This window comes from Gymnoscopelus microlampas (genome assembly GCF_963454915.1).
Source record: "Gymnoscopelus microlampas genome assembly, chromosome: 12".
In the NCBI taxonomy this organism is placed as follows: Eukaryota; Metazoa; Chordata; class Actinopteri; order Myctophiformes; family Myctophidae; genus Gymnoscopelus; species Gymnoscopelus microlampas.
Window position 1 is genome coordinate 34,740,948 of NC_139949.1, and position 19,822 is coordinate 34,760,769.

Consider the following 19,822-nt stretch of genomic DNA (forward strand, 5'->3'; position numbering starts at 1 on the left):
GTGTGCTTGCCGTCAACTTCTATTCCCACAGTTTTAGTTTTTTACCATCCAAGCAACTGGCATTTACATTTTTTAGGAAGTTTGAAGGCTGCAGCGTGTTTCTTGTCGAAACAAAGTTTGGTGAGGCTATATTGTAAAATCAAAATGACGTCATTATGGAGAAAACGCATTGCTTTGTCGAAGTTCGCCTCAGCAGTTCTTGCCGAACATCACTGTAGAGACACCAATGCGAACACTGTGTTTGATTGGTAAGAATTGATTTATACTGTTTTAAGTACGCAATCTGCCAGCAGGGTACAATGGACAGTTTTGAAAAAAAGGTTGTCTGAGGAGGTTAGGAGGTACAAACCTCGGTGAGTAACTTATATAGGATTAAGTTAATGGGGTCAAACGGTAGCGCTGGAGGACACTAAATGTATTGGTGAACTGGGGAGTGTTATCAGAACCACCACCATCACCACCATCATCACCACCACAACACCCTGCCTCCACCTGAATCCTTTCACAGCAGGAGCAGGCACAGGCACTGGGTCTGGCTCTCATCAATTCCTATTCACTTCCTGCTCAGTTCATGTCATCTCAATTCAGTTACATTCAACCTTGTCCCCTGGAATGTAATGACACATGACATGGGTTGACCGGAGCTGAGATAGAATTGATACCGCCCAATGCGGTGTTTCAATCACATCACAAGTCCTGCGTGTCTGTCACTCTCATGATGCATGACTGCCCCCTGCAGACACTCTCCCCACACTGCAAGCACAGATTGGCTTTGTGAAGACGGTACACAGTGGGCCAGATACTCGAGGCATGTCCTCTGGTCAGAATTAATTTAGTCATTTTTAGCTCAACACACAATCGGCGCACAGCTTTACATACAGTATAGTCACCATGTCACTTAGGTGTATAATTATGTCATGTTCTAAAGAAGAAACTCGAGCACACACTTGTCACCTCTGCATTGATTTATTAAAACAACAAACATTTTGGTCACAAGTACCTTTTGTTAAGATCAGGTTGAAACGTCAACCTTTTGTAAGCACTTAAGCCCTATATACTTGTCGTGCGACGAAAAGGCTATACAAATGGCTAATCTACTGTACATGTTCATAACGTGTTGTGTTGTGAATTTGTAGATCAGCAATTTATGAAACTTCTTAGCTACCTTGTCTTGACATTCCACATGTGTGTCGCTACTTAAAATTATGTAAACATGAAAGTTGATATGAGCATCAATACATTATCCATGAACGCATCATTTAGCCGCTATGAAGCTCTTCTGAAGAAGCTGAGAATGTCCTGTAGAAACAAACCAGAGTGGATACTACAAGTGTTGTCACTTTCTACACAGCATGTAAACTTACAGTTGATATGGGGAGATGTCCGACAGTATGTCTAGTGTCTTCCCATCTCCTACCATTTCCTGTGTGTCTGTGGTCATGTGACCTCTACATAGTCCCCCCCCCCTCCCTCCCCCCGCCCCCGTCCTGACCTTTGACACTGTCTTTTTAAACCACGCTTCAATCTTCCACACCTCTTGCTTGCAGGAAGAAGAGGTGGAAGAGTTTAGGGTAAGTTCTCCCCCACGTAACCGGTTCCGACCGGTTCGAGGCGGTTTCGGTGTGGGCCTTTCAAGGCCACCATGCACTCCCCCCCCCCCCCCCCCCCCCCCCTCCTTCCCTCCCTTTACCATCCTGTTATCATCTGCCAACATCGAGCTCTGCATGTGAGATTAACCCTTTCATTTGCAGTGTCCATGCGAGCCTGTGCTGAGATCCATCATTAAAAACGGTTCATTACGTCACCTTGTTTGTCTGTATTTACACCTGTTGGACCCGGGTCAAATAGTGGCGGCAAGATGGTTCTTGTGGGCGGGGCCTACCACGGCAATGACAGTTCAGATAGAATCACAGAATAAGTCAAACTTTTGGGCTGCGCAGTTGGTCGAAAGTAATCGAATTGTTTTATTTTATGTTTCACAATGTCATTGACATCTTAGTTGGTCAGCTGTTGCACCTTGCCCTTGTCTACTCACTGTTAAGCCTGATTATACTTTGTCGTGCGACGAAGCAAAAATTAAGCATTACACAATGGTTAGTAACCAGAATATTGTACAACATACAACATATTGTACATACCATTTGGCCAAAGTTGTGGTCACTGTTAAATAATTGATCAATAAAGACATTAATAAAATGATTGAAAACATATTGGAGAAAAACAAATCACAATAATTGTGATGATCATTTTTGCCATTATCATGTAGCCCTGGGTCACTCATAGGGAAAGTATCATAAAATCTCAGTGTACATGTACGTTCCCAAGGCTGCTTGGTAAACATTTGGGACACTCAAAGTCAGTTGTTCCCAAACCTCACCCATGTAGCATCTGAATGATGTAAAACGAACCATAACAAAAGTATAGATTATGGTAAGAGCCATTTGGTCTGGGTCCAGCACTGTAATGTCTGCATCCTGGCGTTAATGTTTTGTCTCCCATATTGAATGTCCAACACTTTTATCCCCTAACCCATTTAATGTTTGCCTCCATCTGACAGAATGTATGTGTTTATAGCATGATGCACCAGCAACAGCACCAAAAACAAAAACCTATGTACCTCCCCTTAGTGCATGGTCCTGTTTAACCTGCTATGCTACCCAACACACACACACACACACACACACACACACACACACACACACACACACACACACACACACACACACACACACACACACACACACACATGCAGACACTAACTGTGTAGGACAGAGAGTCATGGAAAATAAGATAACGTTTACATTGTTTTTTGTAAAGGGGGATGGGGGAGGGGGCGACAATGTCCGACATTGAACTGACCCGTACCTCCTTTCTTCCTTTACTCTTCATCTCTCTTCACTTCTCAAATCCACCCTTCTCTTCTTGTCTTCTCATCTCCTTCATCTTCACGTCTTCACTTAATGCTGCTTCCATCCCTCCTCCATTTCCTCCCCCACCTCCTCACTCTCGCTCTCCTTCTCTCTCCGTTTCTCTCTCCCTCCTCTCTCTTTGAATGTCTGTCCCCCACCTCCTCCCTCTCGCTCTCCTTCTCCCTCTGTCTCTCTCCCGCCTCTCTCTTTCTCTGTCTCTTCTCTCTCTCTCCATCTTTCCCTCTCCCTCCTCACTCCGTCTCCTGCTCCTTCTCTCTCTCTCCTACTCGCTCCCTCCCTCTCTATCTCTCTCTCCCTCTCTCTCTCTGTCTCCCTCTCCTCTCCTCTCTCTCTGTCTCTCTCTCAATCTCTCTCTCTCTCTCTCTGTCTGTCTCTCTCCCCTCTCTATCTCTCTCTCTCTCCCTCCCTCCTCTCTCCTCTCTTTCTCTCCCTCCCTCCTCTCTTTCCTTCTCTCTCTCTCTCTCTCTCTCTCTCTCTCTCAGGTCTCTCAGTCAGGGCAGCACCAACTCCAACATGCTGGACGTGCAGGGCGTCGGCCACAAGAAGCGCGTGCGCCGCAGCTCGCTGCTCAACGCCAAGAAGCTGTATGAGGACGCCCAGATGGCCCGCAAGGTCAAGCAGTACCTGTCCAACCTGACGGTGGAGACGGATGAGGAGAGGCACCAGCTCATGTCTCTGCAGTGTGAACCCACCTACAGCACATGTGAGTCTAATCCTGAGTGCTTCCCAACACAGTGGGTCGGGACCCTATTATGTGGGTCACAGGGACCCATTCTTATGGATCAACCCCTTTGTTTTTGTTTCCTACATTTTGTTTTGAATTATTATTTCAAAAGGTTATTTTTCGTATTTATTATTACAACGGTATCACGTGTCGAAAAACCCACAACAAGTGGCATCCGCAACGCGCTGTGGGTTTGTACATCGACGATACCGCCGAAGCATAACTCAGCATAGATATAACCGCCATAGAAAGTGAAGCTCACCAGTTGGAATGAGCAGCAGCAATCAGTGAAGTTCTATTTGTATAGATATCTATGCACTGAGCGCAGCAAACCTGTGCACACGGCGGCGGCCCCGTTCACTTGCATTGAAGAGTGAACTAAGCATGTGCAAAACTTACATGATGGCGAGTGAATGGTAAAGATTTCTGCGCACACAGCATTAAGTTTAGACAACGTAGAACGGTTTTAATCTACATTTCATCGCACATTATACATTTTACTCACTAGTAATTAACAAAATAATATTTACCTTGTTGGTTTGATAAAATATATATAGAATATATTTTAAAGTAATATTATTTATTCAAGAAAGATCTAGAGGTGGTGGCCGCCACTGAGAGAGACCGCCTCCAACCACTGCATGTGTGTGTGTGTGTGTGTGTGTGTGTGTGTGTGTGTGTGTGTGTGTGTGTGTGTGTGTGTGTGTGTGTGTGTGTGTGTGTGTGTGTGTGTGTGTGTGTGTGTGTGTGTGTGTGTGTGTGTGTGTGACAAGTATGTCAACTGTATTGTATGTAACAATGTTCTGCCGTATAGGCACTTTGTAACTGGCTGTTTTCCTATTGTCTGACTGCATTGGCAGTGTTTGTCCTTTGTACAAGGCATTCTTGCACTTCTGTTTATGTGGATATAAATATTTTGTGTGTGTGTGTTTGTGAGCATTATGCGGTAGCTAGACTTGGGTAACAGCAGTGGCAATGCAGTTGTATCGCCCCTTGATATAAGACCACACACACAATACATATGTTATTAATAATGCACATGGGAACATTTTCAGACCTTTTTGTAGCATACTGTGTCATTCTTCAACCCATTCCTGTGTGTGTGTGTGTGTGTGTGTTCAGATAGCTTGTGTTATTTGAATTTAGTTGAAGCCCACAGCTTACTTTTTTCCTGGGAGGTTTGGAGGTTTAATTGCCATGAGGATTTCGTTTTTAATTAAACAAGCAGGTGTTTTGGTGAAGTCAACTGAGCTGAAACCTCATGCTGGAGGGAACCTTGTGGTACTGTAGTAGACTGCGCTATTCCCTTATGTGAAATATGAGTATTTATTACTGCCGTGCACTGCCATCTAGTGGTATGTAAAGTGTCCTGAAGGACATAAAAAAAACATCTGTAAATGGATCCATAAGAACAGAGGAGGTAGATCGTTAATGAGGCAGCTGTTTTATAAAACTCAGTGACTGTGTCAGAACCGCTGTCAGAACGTGCCTGTAAAACAGCACATTTTGTGTTGATCGCCACATTATCAGTGCTCAATACCCATACGTCTGACAGACACCAGATGCCAGCCTCTATAGATTTATGGTCCACAACATAAATCTACCAAGATGTACCCTGAATTTTAGATGAGTTCACTTTTCCCAGAAGTTTTGGCACTTAATTCCAGTTTAATACAATATGCAATAGGCCACTGACCCCCATTTGATTTTATTTATCTCTGGGACCCCAATCTACACTCTAAAATCTCAGGGTTATTTTAACTCTGAGAGTGTACAAATGGAACCAAGGGGTCCATTCGGGTCCATTTTGGTTCTGTTTGTACACTCTGGGAGTTACATAACTATTTGGTTCCTAACTATCAATCATTCAGCTGTGGAACCCCTGGAATCCTTTAAGGGTCACTGGGGTCTGGGGACCCCAGTAAAATGATGAACAGTTTAACCCTATTTTATTCTTCGGCTATTTGATAATAGCCTATCTGCAAGCTGTATGGGTTGTGAGCTTGTGTGTCTGCTATTGTCTGCTATTTAAAATCATATAAACACACAACACAAATCTCCTCTTATCGGGGCCCCTGGCATGACATCCTTTCAGATGAACGTCCTTTGCCGAATGCATATCAATTTAGGAGTCCTTGACATGAACATTTGAGCACCACTGCCATAGATGACTAGGAGCGCTGCATTGACGTTGATGAATTGTCTCCCCTTGTGTCCTGGCTGTGGGCAGTGTCTAAGAACCTGAGCGAGAGGCGCTCCACCAAGTCGGACATGTCCCCCGTGTCCCTACGTTCGGCTCTGCCCTCGGGAAAGACGCAGAACCGGGTGTCCCAGGTCCTACAGGTGCAAGTCCCACTGTATCCCCTGCGCAAGAAGAGCACAGCTAAGGACATCGCCTCCACCAGTAAGCAGAAACTTGAATCCTGTACTTCGGTTTCATTTTGTGGTCCGGTTTTCCATCTGTTTGAGTCTTATTTTCTGTTGTTTCTTTCTTTTATGTTACTTCCTGGCTGTGCACTGCACAGCTTCAACTTGTTCAGCTTGGCTTAGTGTTAAATCTCTCAACCATGAGCTTGTATTAGTTTGTGTGAAAGGATATTTTCCTAAACCCGCTCTGCAAAGCCTTAAAGTCCTGCCTTACCAGGAATTGTGCTTTCTAGTCAGAATTTTAATGGTCACAAAAAACAACAAACAAAACAGGCAAATAATCTCCCACGTGCTGCTGCTCAATATCGGGACAATCTTCTCTTCCTGTTTGTGTTGAGGTCTTTGCACACCGTGGAGGGCGACGAATAAACTCGAAAAGGCATCAGAGAATATTTCACATCAAACTATTCCCATAGTTGATGCCTCATTGATACAGGTTAACGCTTTCATTCACAGTGAAAATCATTAAGTCCCGTAAAATTACATTCTGTGTGGATGTAATGACACACACAATACTTTATATTCGGGCAAATTAATAGCACAAAGACAATAACACGGTGTGTAAAGACCTTTAAAATGTTTTTCTGTTTTTATTAAAAAGGTTCTTTGAAGACCAAAATTCCATAGCTTTAGTCCAGTTCAGTTGTTCAGAGTTCAGTACAACAGACATGTCTGTATGGACACAAAACTAATTTACCTTTTTGTTATACTGTAGTTGCACTACCCACTCCTCTGTAACCTTGCTGTGACCGTGTTATGATCGCTTTCCCTCCCCAGACTCCAGCTCTCCCCAGGTAATAAAGAAGCCTCCAGTCAGCTCAGCAGAGGAGTGGAGCTCCAAGAGGCCGTGTGAGGACACCGTGTCCACCGTCTCCTCCCTTCACTCCAGCCCCACCGTGTCTCCACAGGGCTCTCCACGCAAAGGTCTGAACATGAAATTTATTTGATCGATTCATTGTCATACAAATAATTGTGACTAATCATTTTATTGTGTTTTTGGCATTTAACACATTGGAACAGCAATGGGCATTACAGCTCTGTTTGGCATTTAGGCTTTGTTAACAAAAGTTGCACCGGGTAGATATGACAAATAACTTAAATATACAAAGAAATAACTGACAAAGACAGATGCCAATAATCAAAATAAATAATACGCTATGAAACATTTTATTAAATGAAAATGATTATGCAAAAATAATTGCGATTATCTCAAAAAATTGCAATTAGGCCTAGTCTGATCCACAGGACATGCTTGCATAACCTTTTTCACAGAAAGACTTAGTTTAGCTTAATTTAGTCAAGATTACACCATGAATGGATGTTTTATATTAAGATAGACACGAATAATGGCTGAAGTGAGTCTGTGGTTTCAACTGCTAAACTGTTAATCAACTGTTGAGCTTAATCTCAAACCACGTTGTCGCATGTTTACAATTATTCTCTGTTTCCGTTCTCTCTTCTATCTCGTCCCTGCTGTCCCTCATCCCTCCATCCTCCAGTAGGGGGCGTGCACAAGTCGCAGAACTCCAGCCAGATGAACCTATCGGGCTCGTCGTCCTCGCTGACCAGCGACGCCAGCACCAAGGCCGTCAGCCTGCGCAGCTACGGCATAGGTGGGGGTCTCCTCCACAAGAGGATCCTACTGATGACCAGACAGCACAGCCGAGACCAGTACAGGAGAGAGGAAGAGGATAGAGGAAAGGAGAGAATAGATGAGGAGGAGGAGGAGGAAGAGGGAGATGAGAGGAGAGGGGTTGAGAATGAGATAGAGGCAGGCTTGTTTTCTTCAGAGCAGGGAGATCCGCAGATCCACCTCTGTCCCCAGAGAGATCCCGATCAAGTGCTGCTAGGGGCGAGACCAGGAAGCCTGGCCCAGAGAGGGACAGGCCGGCCGGTGAGGCTTACCCCCGTGGCCCGCCGCCGGTCCCTCTGCCAAGAACCTGGGCTGGGGCCCAGGCTTGCCTGCCCTCCTCCCCAGCCGCAGTTGACCACAAGCCCAGGACGGGGGGATCCGGGCAGCCCCCTTAGACCTCCGCAGCCCTCCCTCCGCAAAAGGTTGGCGTCACCGTTCAGGATGCTGAGGGAGCGGAGTCGGTCAAGAGAGAGGCTGGTGGCAGTCAAGCCCCCCCTGAAAGCTGGGGATGGACAGGAGGAGATGAGGCCCTGTTCCCCCAAGAGAGCCCGGAGGTCGGTCAGCCCCAACCCCTTCCTCTGGCTCTGCAGATCCAAATACAGAGAAGAGACCTAATCGAGTCCGATTTCAATCAGTCAAGGAAAGAATTATTGATTACATTGGACAGGGTGGGGGGGCGTCAAAGAACAGGACAGCAGGTGGTATTTCACAGATTATTTTTTTTGATAGAGAGAAAAAAATAACAACGACTTATTGAGGGACAATGAAACAACATCCCAGCCAGGGAAGAACATGTTAAAAGACACTTTGACATTTGCAAGGTGGAGGCCACTGATCTGTAATACTCTGCATGACTAATGTAATAACGTAATAATATATGTGTCACTGCGATTCCCAAGCTAACTGAGCCCCAAGCTAGTTGAGCCCGAGCTCGTTGAGCTCGCTGTGATCTGCTGAGACGGCCCTAATTGCAGAGACACAATTGCCATTGTCTCAGCAATTTTGGTGAGCACTCGTTTTGGTTCACTTAAACGTCCTGCGTACATGCAATTTGTTAAATCATTTGAAAACAAGACGGCCACACTGACAGCAAGGCCTTGAGGCGAGCTGTGCACATTGCGCAGCATGTTTTGTTGAGTGAACAAAAATTGCTGAGACAATGGCATTGTGCGTTAGGGGACTCTCAGCCAATCACAGCGATGGGGTGGGGTTTTGCGTTCAGTGGCTTGGAAATCGTTAGGACGCGTTCACTGAGGTTGAAGCCACTTGGCGGCCATATTGGTTTGCCCTAAACAGAGTCAGGCTAGATGCACAGCTTACAGTTGTGAGACCTTCTTTATGAAACAGGATTTGTAAAACATTACCGGACATAACATTAGTCCGGCAACGTTAGGAGAAATCATTATGTATCATAATGTGTGATGTACTGTATCATACATATTTAGCACTACGACTGTATTTAGGATGGTTATCTGTCAATAACAGTGGGTATTGTCATAAAAGATTCAACTGTTGCTAATCGATCCAGGTTAGGTTTAGGCAGTCTAACTGATTTGATCTGAATCTAATCATTTACAAACAAATATGTAACATTTACATGATAGGGCTAGATATTAGTCTATCAGAGTTAAAGTATCGAGAGCTTATTTAAATTTATTTAGCTTTTCTTTATGTATAATAAGTGTTATTGATCAGGGAGTAATTCCAACATGGAGTCAGTGGCTTCACAAATAGTTGCATGGTCATCAATCCAGAGTTTATTATAGATGAGTGGTGCAGACCGGGGGCAGGGAGTGTTTCTAAAGAGTAAGAGACAGGTGAAAAACCCCTGTCCAGAGGGTTCCCAGCTAGGGTTCAAGGGGTTAGGTTGCAGAGCAGATACACAAAGATATTGCCCTACATTGCCTTTCCACTTCTGTTCTTGCTTTCTATATTGCTCTGTTTTTTTAAGAAAATGAGTCTCCATCGACAGTCAAATGTAGCAAAAAGAGGAACTGCACAAGAACCTTGTTTACAGATATAAAGCTTATGGAGGATGAAGACAAATGCTCCTAAAATACTTGAAATTGAAAGTGCATTGAACCGTGAAATCTGCATTCTTATGCAGTTACGGTAGAAAAAGAAAATAATTGATGATTCCTGTTTTGAATGGTGTTATTGTACATAGACCTACCTCATTTTTACTTGGGACTATTGTTTTAAATGTTATTGAATAGTTCAATAGTTGTTTGTTTTATAATAAGTTCAGTCCGTTCACAGTTATCTCTGTTCTTACATGGAGACCAGTGGCTATTTTAAACAAATTTGTAGACGTAATGTATACATGTGTCTCATAAACAGACTTATTCTACTAAAGGCCAGAGTTACGCTAGTAGTTCAACAAATGCCATGATGGCTCACAGCACGCTCTATCTGCATGTGTTAAGTCTCTAAATTCAACTACATGGTCTACTGAGGTTGTATACAGTAATAGAGCAATAACAAAATGAAAGGATTCATAGTTCTGTTAAAGGTGAACTAATCCCTAGGCAAATTGAGGGTTTGCTGCCATCTACAGGTTAAAAATAATCTAAAGGGGTTGGCTGATGTTGGTCCACTGTGACATAAGCAGCATTATAGCTACTGCTAATTCTGCTAAAGTGTGTTATATTTAGGTGTGCGAATGTGATCATAATTGTCAATTGGCATACCGAGATGTAAAACACTGATTTTCTAATTCATACATTAGCTGCAGCTGTGTTGCAGCTGCTTACCTTCAGATTCTTAACATTCAGATGGCAGCAAAGTCACAAAATAGCCACTAAAGTGACCTAGAGTTTAGTTCCCCTCTAAGAATCCCTACCAAGTTTGTGATGTGACTTTAACCAAGTATTTAGTTTGTGTTCTAGTTTTTGTTGTCTTTCCAATAAATTGGAACTGGTGATACTGCACTGACATTTTATCTTAGGTTTCCCCAAATGTACACATGGATTAAAGTTCTCAGTGGCTACGACGATTTGGATTCTATAGAAGACCAGCAACATGTTGCGCAGCTAATATAGCCGATCTACAAGCTCTCAATTCGTCTGTGATGGCTATTTATCTTCCATAAAATCTTGATAGTCTCGGATATTTCATATAAAAGCAAAGGTTAAAGCCTCAATCTGTGATTTCTTCACCTTGTTGGCAGTATGTAGAACAGTAAGAAGGATATCACTAGAACATCATGATGTTACATATTGTGATAATTGTTCAGGAATCAGCGATAGTGACTTATTTTGCTTTAATCCATGTGTACAAATTGATGCTAAGGCTACTACTCTATTAAAACTATCTCTGTTTCACTGTACAGTCCGGCAAAAACGTTTCTGATAACATTTTAGGTGAAAAAATAGCCCATGCAGTTGCTCAGTTCTGATTCACTTCACATGTATATCTAGTTAAAAAGTTATACAGCATTCGGGAGCTTCCATGCAGTGTAAGGGAGTCTGTCTTGATGCAAATGCACCATGACGCTAGTGACAATACTCTCTGACCAATCCGTAGTCTGCAGTGTTTTCACATCACATTTTGGTGTCGCCAGAGCTAAAAAACACCCGGGGGGCGGCACTTTTTTTCCCATTGCCTAATGGAAAACCGAACTGCGGCATTGTCCCAGTCTCCCCAATTACCCCAACAATCCTCTGTTTGGACAAGGCATGACCTTTCCAATGGTCCCCATAGCATACAAACAAGCTGTAAGAGTGGCGAAAGCCAGCAGTGACGTGTATATAATGCAACTGCTGGCTGTGCCCTCGCAGGGCAGAGCCGTTATGCTGAATTAGCTTCCTCATCTTGCAGGCATGAGGGGTCATAAGCGGTCTGCTAAATTATCTCATTAGAGTAGGCCAGTGTCAACCCCTCTTTGAGAAGATTGATGGATTAGGCCAAAGTGCCGCCCCTATGCCATCCAAGGCGTGAAGCTCACTCGCACGCTTTGCTAATGCCATCACCAGAACGAAAGCAACATTTGCTGAAGACCACTTCACCTCTGATTGCTCCAGACGCTTAAAGGGGGGAGACAAAGCACCAGAGGCAGGTCTCATGAGGGAACCTTGACAGCTTGTGGGAAGTTCCAACGCTCAGCTCCTTAAAGAAACTAGGTCACCAGAGTGTGAGAACCCACAGTCTGGTTATCCACTCTACTATGCCTGGCTTAAATCTCAGCCAAGGATCTCAGGGGTACCTATCCATGAACCCTATACCAGTCCGAAAATCTTTCCCACCAAAACATGCCCTGGTGAAGGTTGCTCTTGAGTTGGGAGATGAGCCCTAACAGCTGGCCACAGGCCCTGAAGGCCTGCCCCTCTGGCCCTTTGGGTCCATAGGAGGGGCAATACCCAGACTCCAACCCCTCTGCGTCTGAGGCAGGAGGTCCTTAGGTAGACATCAGGACAAGATGGCAGCTGGTGTCGTAACCTTGTGGAAGCCGCTGTCTCAATAGGGTTTTAGGTCCCTGTAAGTAGACAAAGTGCTGCTGTAAGTGTAGACATTAGCCTGCAAAGCCCCCTGGTCATGAGGGCGAACACCTGGAGAGATGGATCACTGATGCTGCTGGATGTTTACATCTACGCCAGAGGATTACAGGGACTTGGACGGGGCTAATATTGGCTTGGAAAGACAGTTTCCAACACACGGCCTATGCGTGCTCCTTCATCAAAACACTTCTCTAGAAAGTAATCTGTCATCCAACAGATGAGTCAATAGATGGCTCCATGGCTGGCATGTGTCCCAGTCTGTAAGTACTGGCATCCTGCATGGAAGCCAAGGCCCTGCTTTGGTGCGGCGAAAAAGAGATTTGTTGTCTGGCCAGCATTTGTAGAGCTCCCCAATGTATGGCTTGGAGGGCAGTATAGAAAAAGGTCCTGCGGTGGAACCTGGCTAAAGAATGCCTCTTCAGACGTGGAAAACACACCTGTCATTAGCCTATCCATGATGAGACCAGTTATAACACTGGTGTAACAGCTTGGAGGTAGTGTAGCCATGATTGTCTTATCATGGCCCATGGAGGACGAAACCTTTGCTCCACCATACTGTTGCAGGGCTTCTTAAGTGAAAACATACTGGCTATCTTCTTTTATCTCAACCTGCACTCGCGGATTGCCTGCTGCAGAGAAGATACAAGGGACATCTTCCATAATGACATGATATTATGTACACTCTATCCTATGCCAACGTCATCCCAGGTCTTGTGACTTTGTTGATTTTAGGAGACCCACTCCCCCACAAATCTTGTTTTTGTGTGGTTGTGTTTTTCAATCTTACCCATGAAAACCCTGGTGGTTAATTGCACTCTGCATATCTCTAAAGCATTAATGCAATGGTTGCAACCTCTGACTGGACGACAGACTAACGTGGCTGCCCCATGTTGGTCTATTGTCCAATCAGAGGCTGAATGAATACATGTATAAGCGTGCATACCTGGTGTTTATGCTTGTCCTTGATGAGGCTTTGATTGGCGTGTGGTATGTGACATCACACACCATCTTTTTGCATGAGCTGTGGCAAACCAGTTTTCAGTGAGTGCTTTTTTTGTGTTGAGTGGGTCTTTAAATACTCGACCCGCGTGTGCAAGAGACGGACAACATCCGGTGTTTATCACTGCCTTTGGCGGTCAAGAAAAACAAAATAGAATTGTCATTTTTCTCAAAGATTTCCCAACATTTACAAATCACTGCAAATTCGATCACATCTCATAGAAGTTCACATATACTATGTACAAGTAAGATGCGCGAACGCTGGAAGCGAACGCAGCTCGAAAATATTGTGTATTTACGGACTCTGTGTGTGTTTTGACTGTAGCTGCACTCTGGCGCCCTCTGTCGGCCGCACCCAGGCAGTGCACTGCACACAGACACACACACACACACAAGCCGAGCAGACTTTCATAGTAAGCTCCACTTGGGCTTCGGCGCGCCTCCTTCCGCGTTCGCAATGAAATCCCATCAGCAATAGTAAAAGATTCCGTCACCACCACCCGTTCCCTCTGTCACTTCCCATTCCCAGCATGGCCTGTGTAGGTTGCTCGGCTGTCAAACAGAAACAGAAAACCTCGAAATTACAACTTCTGTCTGCCTCTCCTCTCCTCTCCCCTCAACACCCCCAGGCTATGCCCTCTTGCCAGCCGGTAAAGCAGACAACCTGTCCGACTCCAGTCACAGTGAGATCTCGTCTCGCTCTAGCATCTGTTCTGTGGACTCGGTGCCGGCCCCCGGGTCAGAGGAGCGGTGCAACAGTATCAGCAGGACCTGCACAGCTGCGGCTACATCATCTGCTTTTACCACCGTGACTACTGCTGCCGCTGCCACAGACAACATGGCTATGATGCACGCTGAGTGCAGCCAGCCCAGCACAAGGTAATATACTGTACCTGTACATACGAATGCAGGTTGTTTATTTGTCCGTTGTAGATAGCAGGACATGTACAGTAGTGCGTTCTCACACACTTTATACATGTTTAAGTACACAGATACACACAGTACAACCAGCTGTTAACAAGCAAACATGCGCACTCCATAATTCTGACTTTAAAGCAACACAGCAGAAGGTGTTCTGATATATATACTGACAAGCAGCTGTCGACATACACGCAAAGGTACACACACACACACACACACACACACACACAACCAACATCTTAGGACAAAAGAGTATGATTTAAATTAAGTGCATTGCTACTGCTGGGTGAAAACAACACAAAGCACAAATTCTCAGTGGCCAACCAAGGAACCAGCGAGGGCAAAGATCACATGAGCCGCATGCTCAAATTCCATCTGTGGTTATCCTGACCTTCTGAAAGTTCAACAAGCTGCAATATATACATTAATCATCACCAAGGAAGACAGATATACAGTCAGACGCCCAATGTCACAGCTATTCAGCATGGTTGGCTTAACTTTAACTACTTAAACCTCTATCTATATTTAGTAAACCTGAGTTGGCTCTGTCCTTGGTCCGCTCTTTTTTCCCCCTCTACACCAAATCTCTGCACCCAAAATAGCTGATCTACTGTACAAGCTTGTAGAGCAGGTATTTTCTGCAAATGTTTCACCCCAGAATAGAGCTAAGATTAATTCAGCATATCTGCAAGGTGGTCTCATTGCCTGGCTGTTACGAGACCAAACAGCGTCATCAGCAATCTGTACGCCTCTAAACTCAAACATACACACACATACACAAACACAATTATTCCCAATGGTCCATGGACAACATAAGGACTACCAGACACAAACTCATTCCAACACCTAACCAATCCCGCCCCCCCCTCCTCCCCACAATAAGCACCCCCAATTTTCTCTCCCAGCTGGGTTCCAATTATGTCCTTTCCTCATTAAAGCCCCCAGAGCAGGAGTCGTAAACGCAGCAGGATTTTATTAGAGTCCCTCGTTGACTCTGCAGCATCTTCCTCTCTGCAGTAACAACACAGTCTATCTGTTTTATTTATTTATTTATTTGTTTACTTATTTATTTATTAACTCATTCACTGCCAGAATTATTTCTGGCCCGTTTGAACACCGCCAAGATTTTTCATTGAAAAAAAAAAGTACTCAGGAGCCGAGATAAAGATTTTTTAAGTTTTAAGTTAACAAGGAAGTGGATGGGAGTCTATATCTTCAAAAAATCATATCTCCTTGGTCTTTGGGTCAAAAAAAAAAAAAAAAATCTAAAAAAAAAAAAAAAAAAAAAAAAAATATTTTTAATTTTTTAAATTTTAAAAAAAGTCGTTTTAGTCGTTCTTGGCAGGCATGGCTTATGGACAGAAGTCGTTTTAGTCGTTCTAGGCAGTATATGAGTTAACACGGACAGCTTTTTATTCTGGCCGAGTAAACAACAGGCTTATTTATAGTGCAGTGTTTGTTTATTGTTCTTCCATGATCGGGCTGCTCCGTCCTCGTAAAGGAGAAACATAAACTATCGCTGGATGCAATAATCTGTCTGTTTCTCGGGTGTTATATCACCTTGGCAGCATTGTTATATGGCGTCCACCTGTTTATGAAATACGGTTCGTTTCATTGAGTGGCCGGTTTTTCCCCCAGTAAAACTGTGACTGTGAATCAAACTGTTTGGGTTTATGAAAAGCAGGCGAGGAGCAGGAAAAAGTTTAATTGCCGGACGCGGCGATAAATCACACAGCAAAACGGATCCCTAACAAGCTCCGATGCTGATTTCGGGAGAGAAGGGACTTTGACGTACAAAGCCGAAACAGCTGTGACTAAAGCCTCATTTGTACTCCAGCGTAGAAAATGACAGCTTATTCAATCTGATATTCATATTGAATAATCAGTTTTTTTTCAACGAGCGGCACCGTGGTACAGAGAATAAATGAGACTTTAAGCGTCTCAATCGACCTCAGTTTCACAGTAAAGCTGTTGGGCTGCCGGCCGTTGGAGATCGGCAGGGGACTCGCACCGTCATTTATCTAAAGGGCAGAACAACCTGAAGGTTGACACTGAACTTTGCTCTGTTTTCATTTGTCTTCCTGCATGTCGTGTTTTTGTCGGTGCGTGGATGTGCCTTTACTATCACCTCCTTTACCTGTTTCACCTCTGTCATAGCAGCTCTCTCGCTATTATATATAAATATATATAAAATCTCATCCCCATCACTTCTCTTGACTCATAGTTAGCGCTGTATAATGACCTCACTATAACTTTTGTCATGCAAACTTTAACATTTACACTCACACTTTGGTTCATGTGTAATATATGACACAGTCTTTCATATGACGTGTGTGTGTGTGTGTGTGTGTGTGTGTGTGTGTGTGTGTGTGTGTGTGTGTGTGTGTGTATATGTGTGTTCCTGTAGAGTACATTACATTACAGTCATTTAGCAGACGCTTTTATCCAAAGCGACTTACAATAAGTGCATTCAACATAGGTAGGGAACGAAAACTACTAATCGCCAGAAGTCTTAAGTGCATTTTCTCCAAAAACAAGCAACCAAGAGTATACCTAGCGCTAAGGTAAAAGTGCAATATATCAGCTACCTACTTCCTTAAACAGATGAGACAAAATAGCAAAATCAAATGAGCAGGAGCTAAAAGAAATAAGTGTATCGACTAAACAAGATCCAATAAAACAATACAACAATAAAACAAGCGTTCGTACAACTAGTTAACAACAAGTAGGCCAGGCAAAGAGGAAGGGTAGTGTTCCCTGAAGAGGTGGGTTACTAGAATACTATTGAATACTATTCCTCTGTATCACTCTTCCTCATCACTGTGTATATGTTTTTCTTTCCCTCTCTGCCTCCAGTTCGTCGTCATCTTCGGCCCGGGGCTGCGTGACGCGCGGCTCAACCTTCACCTCCTCCATCTCCACGGAGGAGCTGACTCCCGACCACACCTCGCTGGACTCTGTGGCCGACAGCGGGCGTGGCAGCTGGACATCCTGCTCCTCCAATTCCCACGACTCCTTCCAGAGTCTCCCCGTTTCCTCCTGCCGCCCGTGGGACCACGGCGTGCACGCGCACCCGCTCACGGCGCACGCACACCTGGGAGGCTTCAGGCACACGCAGCTGAGCGGCCCCATCCAGGAAGTGGACGCCGCGCTGATGCGGACGACCTCCTCGGCGTCCGACGACGACCCCGCCGCCCGGCGCCACTCGACGGTGGACGGCGGGGCCCAGCTGTCGCGGCAGAGCTGGGCGTCGTCTGGCTCGCTGTCGGACACGTACGAGGGGAGCTACGGGACGATAAAACGTCGCAACGCCTCGGAGACCTCCGCCTCGCCCCCCAACAGCAACGAGGACGGAGGGCAAAGCGCAGACGCCACCGCAGCCGCCTACAAAACAGTGACGTCAAGCACAGAGAAGGGCCTGATAGGTGAGGGGCTGGGGTCGCCAGTATAGGGGGTCCCCACCACCGTCTGCAAAGGCAGCGGGTAACAGGGTGTTTCCATTTCATCTCAGTGTTAAGTGTGTACTTGTGGCATGATGTGTGTGAGTGTGTGTGCGCACATGGTTGTGGTAGAGTAAAGGTCGTTACACAGCAGGGGTGTGGCAAATTAACCAAAACAAAATCGGTGGCAATTTCAAAACTATTCATAAAATTGGAGCCTAATTCATACAGGTTGATGCCTTTTTTATTTGTGGTGAAAAGTCAACGTGTACTACCTAATTGCATTCTGTGCAGATGTACTGATAACACAAACAACATTGCAAAAAAACTATTTCTGGCAAATGAATCACATGAAACCATCGCCCCTTGTGTGCAACGACCTTAAAGCGTAATGTATGCTCCATTAACACGATGCAAAGCGTTAGCTACAAAATCGAAATATACTATAATATATTTTCAGCAAGTGACCCTGTCGTACCACACAGTATAAATGAAACCAGTTTGGAGCTGTGTAGATTCTCTCGTGCTGTGAGGTATAATTTGGCTTAAGCTTATTATCTCACTACTGTCGTGTTCTATTGTTTTAGTCATTTCTGTTATTCCAGTAAATGGAGGACAAATGTCATAACTTCGTTAATTTATTTATCAAACCTTTGACCACAGCACAGTATTCCTTGTTACATGTTTACCTTTCAGGGGAACTGAAAGGTAAAGGTAAAACTATGTTTTAGATTAGAACATCCACAAAATGGCAACGGGAGGCGGGTATATTCATTTAGACAATAAGAGAAAACTACACACACACACACGCTTGTCTGCTAGTTTGTGGCATTTTTATGCACATTTTGTACGCTCAGGTTAAGTGTATACGCCAGTGCAGTGTTTTTGTCTTTCTGCTGCGGCCATCCATCCCTTGTTGCATTATGTATTACTCTTTTAGCATTATTATTATTTGGCACATTCATGGTCACATGTCATGTTTGTGATACATCACATTGATTTATTATCTTCCGTTTTTTGTTTCTCACCCCCCCCCAATCCCACCCATCCACCCAAATCCCTATTTCTACACCCTTCTCTCACTCCTCCTCCTCCTCACCCCGTTTTGTCCCTCACTCCCTCACATTCCCTCCTTGGTTTTCCAAACGCCTCCATCCGTCCCGTCAATCCCGTCCGTCCGTCCGTCCGTCCGTCCGTCCGTCCGTCCATCCAGTGTACTGTATCACCTCGCCCGCCAAGGATGAGCGTTATAGAGCCCCTCCTCCCACTCCTCCAGGCTATCAGGGGCTGGCTCTGGGGGACCTGGGCCTCACAGACGGAGTAATATTGGCAACAACAGCAGCAGCAGCAGCAGCGGCGGGAGCAGGAGGAGGAGGGCAGGGAGGAGGTGTTCCCAGGCCTCCCCACCTCCGACCCCCAGACTACAGCGTGGCGATGCAGAGGAGCAAGCTGCTGCAGAGCCCCACTGCGGCTGGAGGGCTGGCGGAGGCTCGGAGGCTGGCTGGTAACCATCACCACCAACAACACCATAACCACCACCAACACCACCATCACCTGCATGAGGCCCGCACGCCAGGCACCACGCAGGCGCAGGGTCCCTCGCGGCCGCCCAGCGTCTGCCTGCCGCCTCCGGGGCTAGCCGATAGTGAGGATGGTATGTGTGTGCCGTATTACAATAGCGTATATAGCATGTAGCTTTGCATGCGTTATACATGCTTCAGGTGGATATCACGCGTGCCAGAAGAAACACGTGATTGGCTGTGCTCTGCCTAGGACTAACTGTAGGAGTTTGCTGTGACAACACATTTGCATAATGACTAAATGGGGGGGGGTTCATTTCAGTTAGGTGAGGTTACGCAATGTTTTATCCAATTTTATCGATAGGAATGTTAACATCTTAGTGATTTTAAAAGTCCTTTCGACTGCTCCTGACATGTTGCTGACTGAAAATGCTTCGTGAATTACTCTTACACCTAAGATGTACGACTCTTAAGATTAAGACTGACAGGGCCATTATTTTTTAAAGATTTACTTTTAAAAAATTATGGCCCGTTATTCAGCCCATTATGAGCTACTGTACTTCTCACCTTAAAGGTATTGTAGGGAACATTAAGCCTAAATTTAAAAAATATAAATCCGCATTTTCCCTAATGTTTATGTGTTCTATGTTTATGTCCGGGACGTAAATTAACGCACGCATGTGCGCGTCCGTGCGCGTCCGTGTCCGTATGAACGTTTACTTTCGGTTTTAA

The 19,822-nt window shown here is 45.0% G+C and overlaps 1 protein-coding gene across 3 annotated transcripts in view; it reads left to right on the forward strand.

Moving 5' to 3' along the window:
- Positions 1-19,822, forward strand: part of rapgef6 (Rap guanine nucleotide exchange factor (GEF) 6) — a 198,542-nt gene that overhangs the window by 169,434 nt on the left and 9,286 nt on the right. For 2 of the 3 annotated variants that reach the window (XM_084074753.1, XM_084074755.1), the window contains 7 exons: positions 3,413-3,633; positions 5,885-6,058; positions 6,859-7,005; positions 7,581-7,694; positions 13,839-14,088; positions 16,987-17,555; positions 18,784-19,224. In XM_084074753.1, the coding sequence (XP_083930879.1) occupies positions 3,413-3,633; positions 5,885-6,058; positions 6,859-7,005; positions 7,581-7,694; positions 13,839-14,088; positions 16,987-17,555; positions 18,784-19,224 (1,916 nt within the window). The remainder of the gene's footprint in view (positions 1-3,412; positions 3,634-5,884; positions 6,059-6,858; positions 7,006-7,580; positions 7,695-13,838; positions 14,089-16,986; positions 17,556-18,783; positions 19,225-19,822) is intronic. The other variant, XM_084074754.1, reaches the window with a different exon arrangement.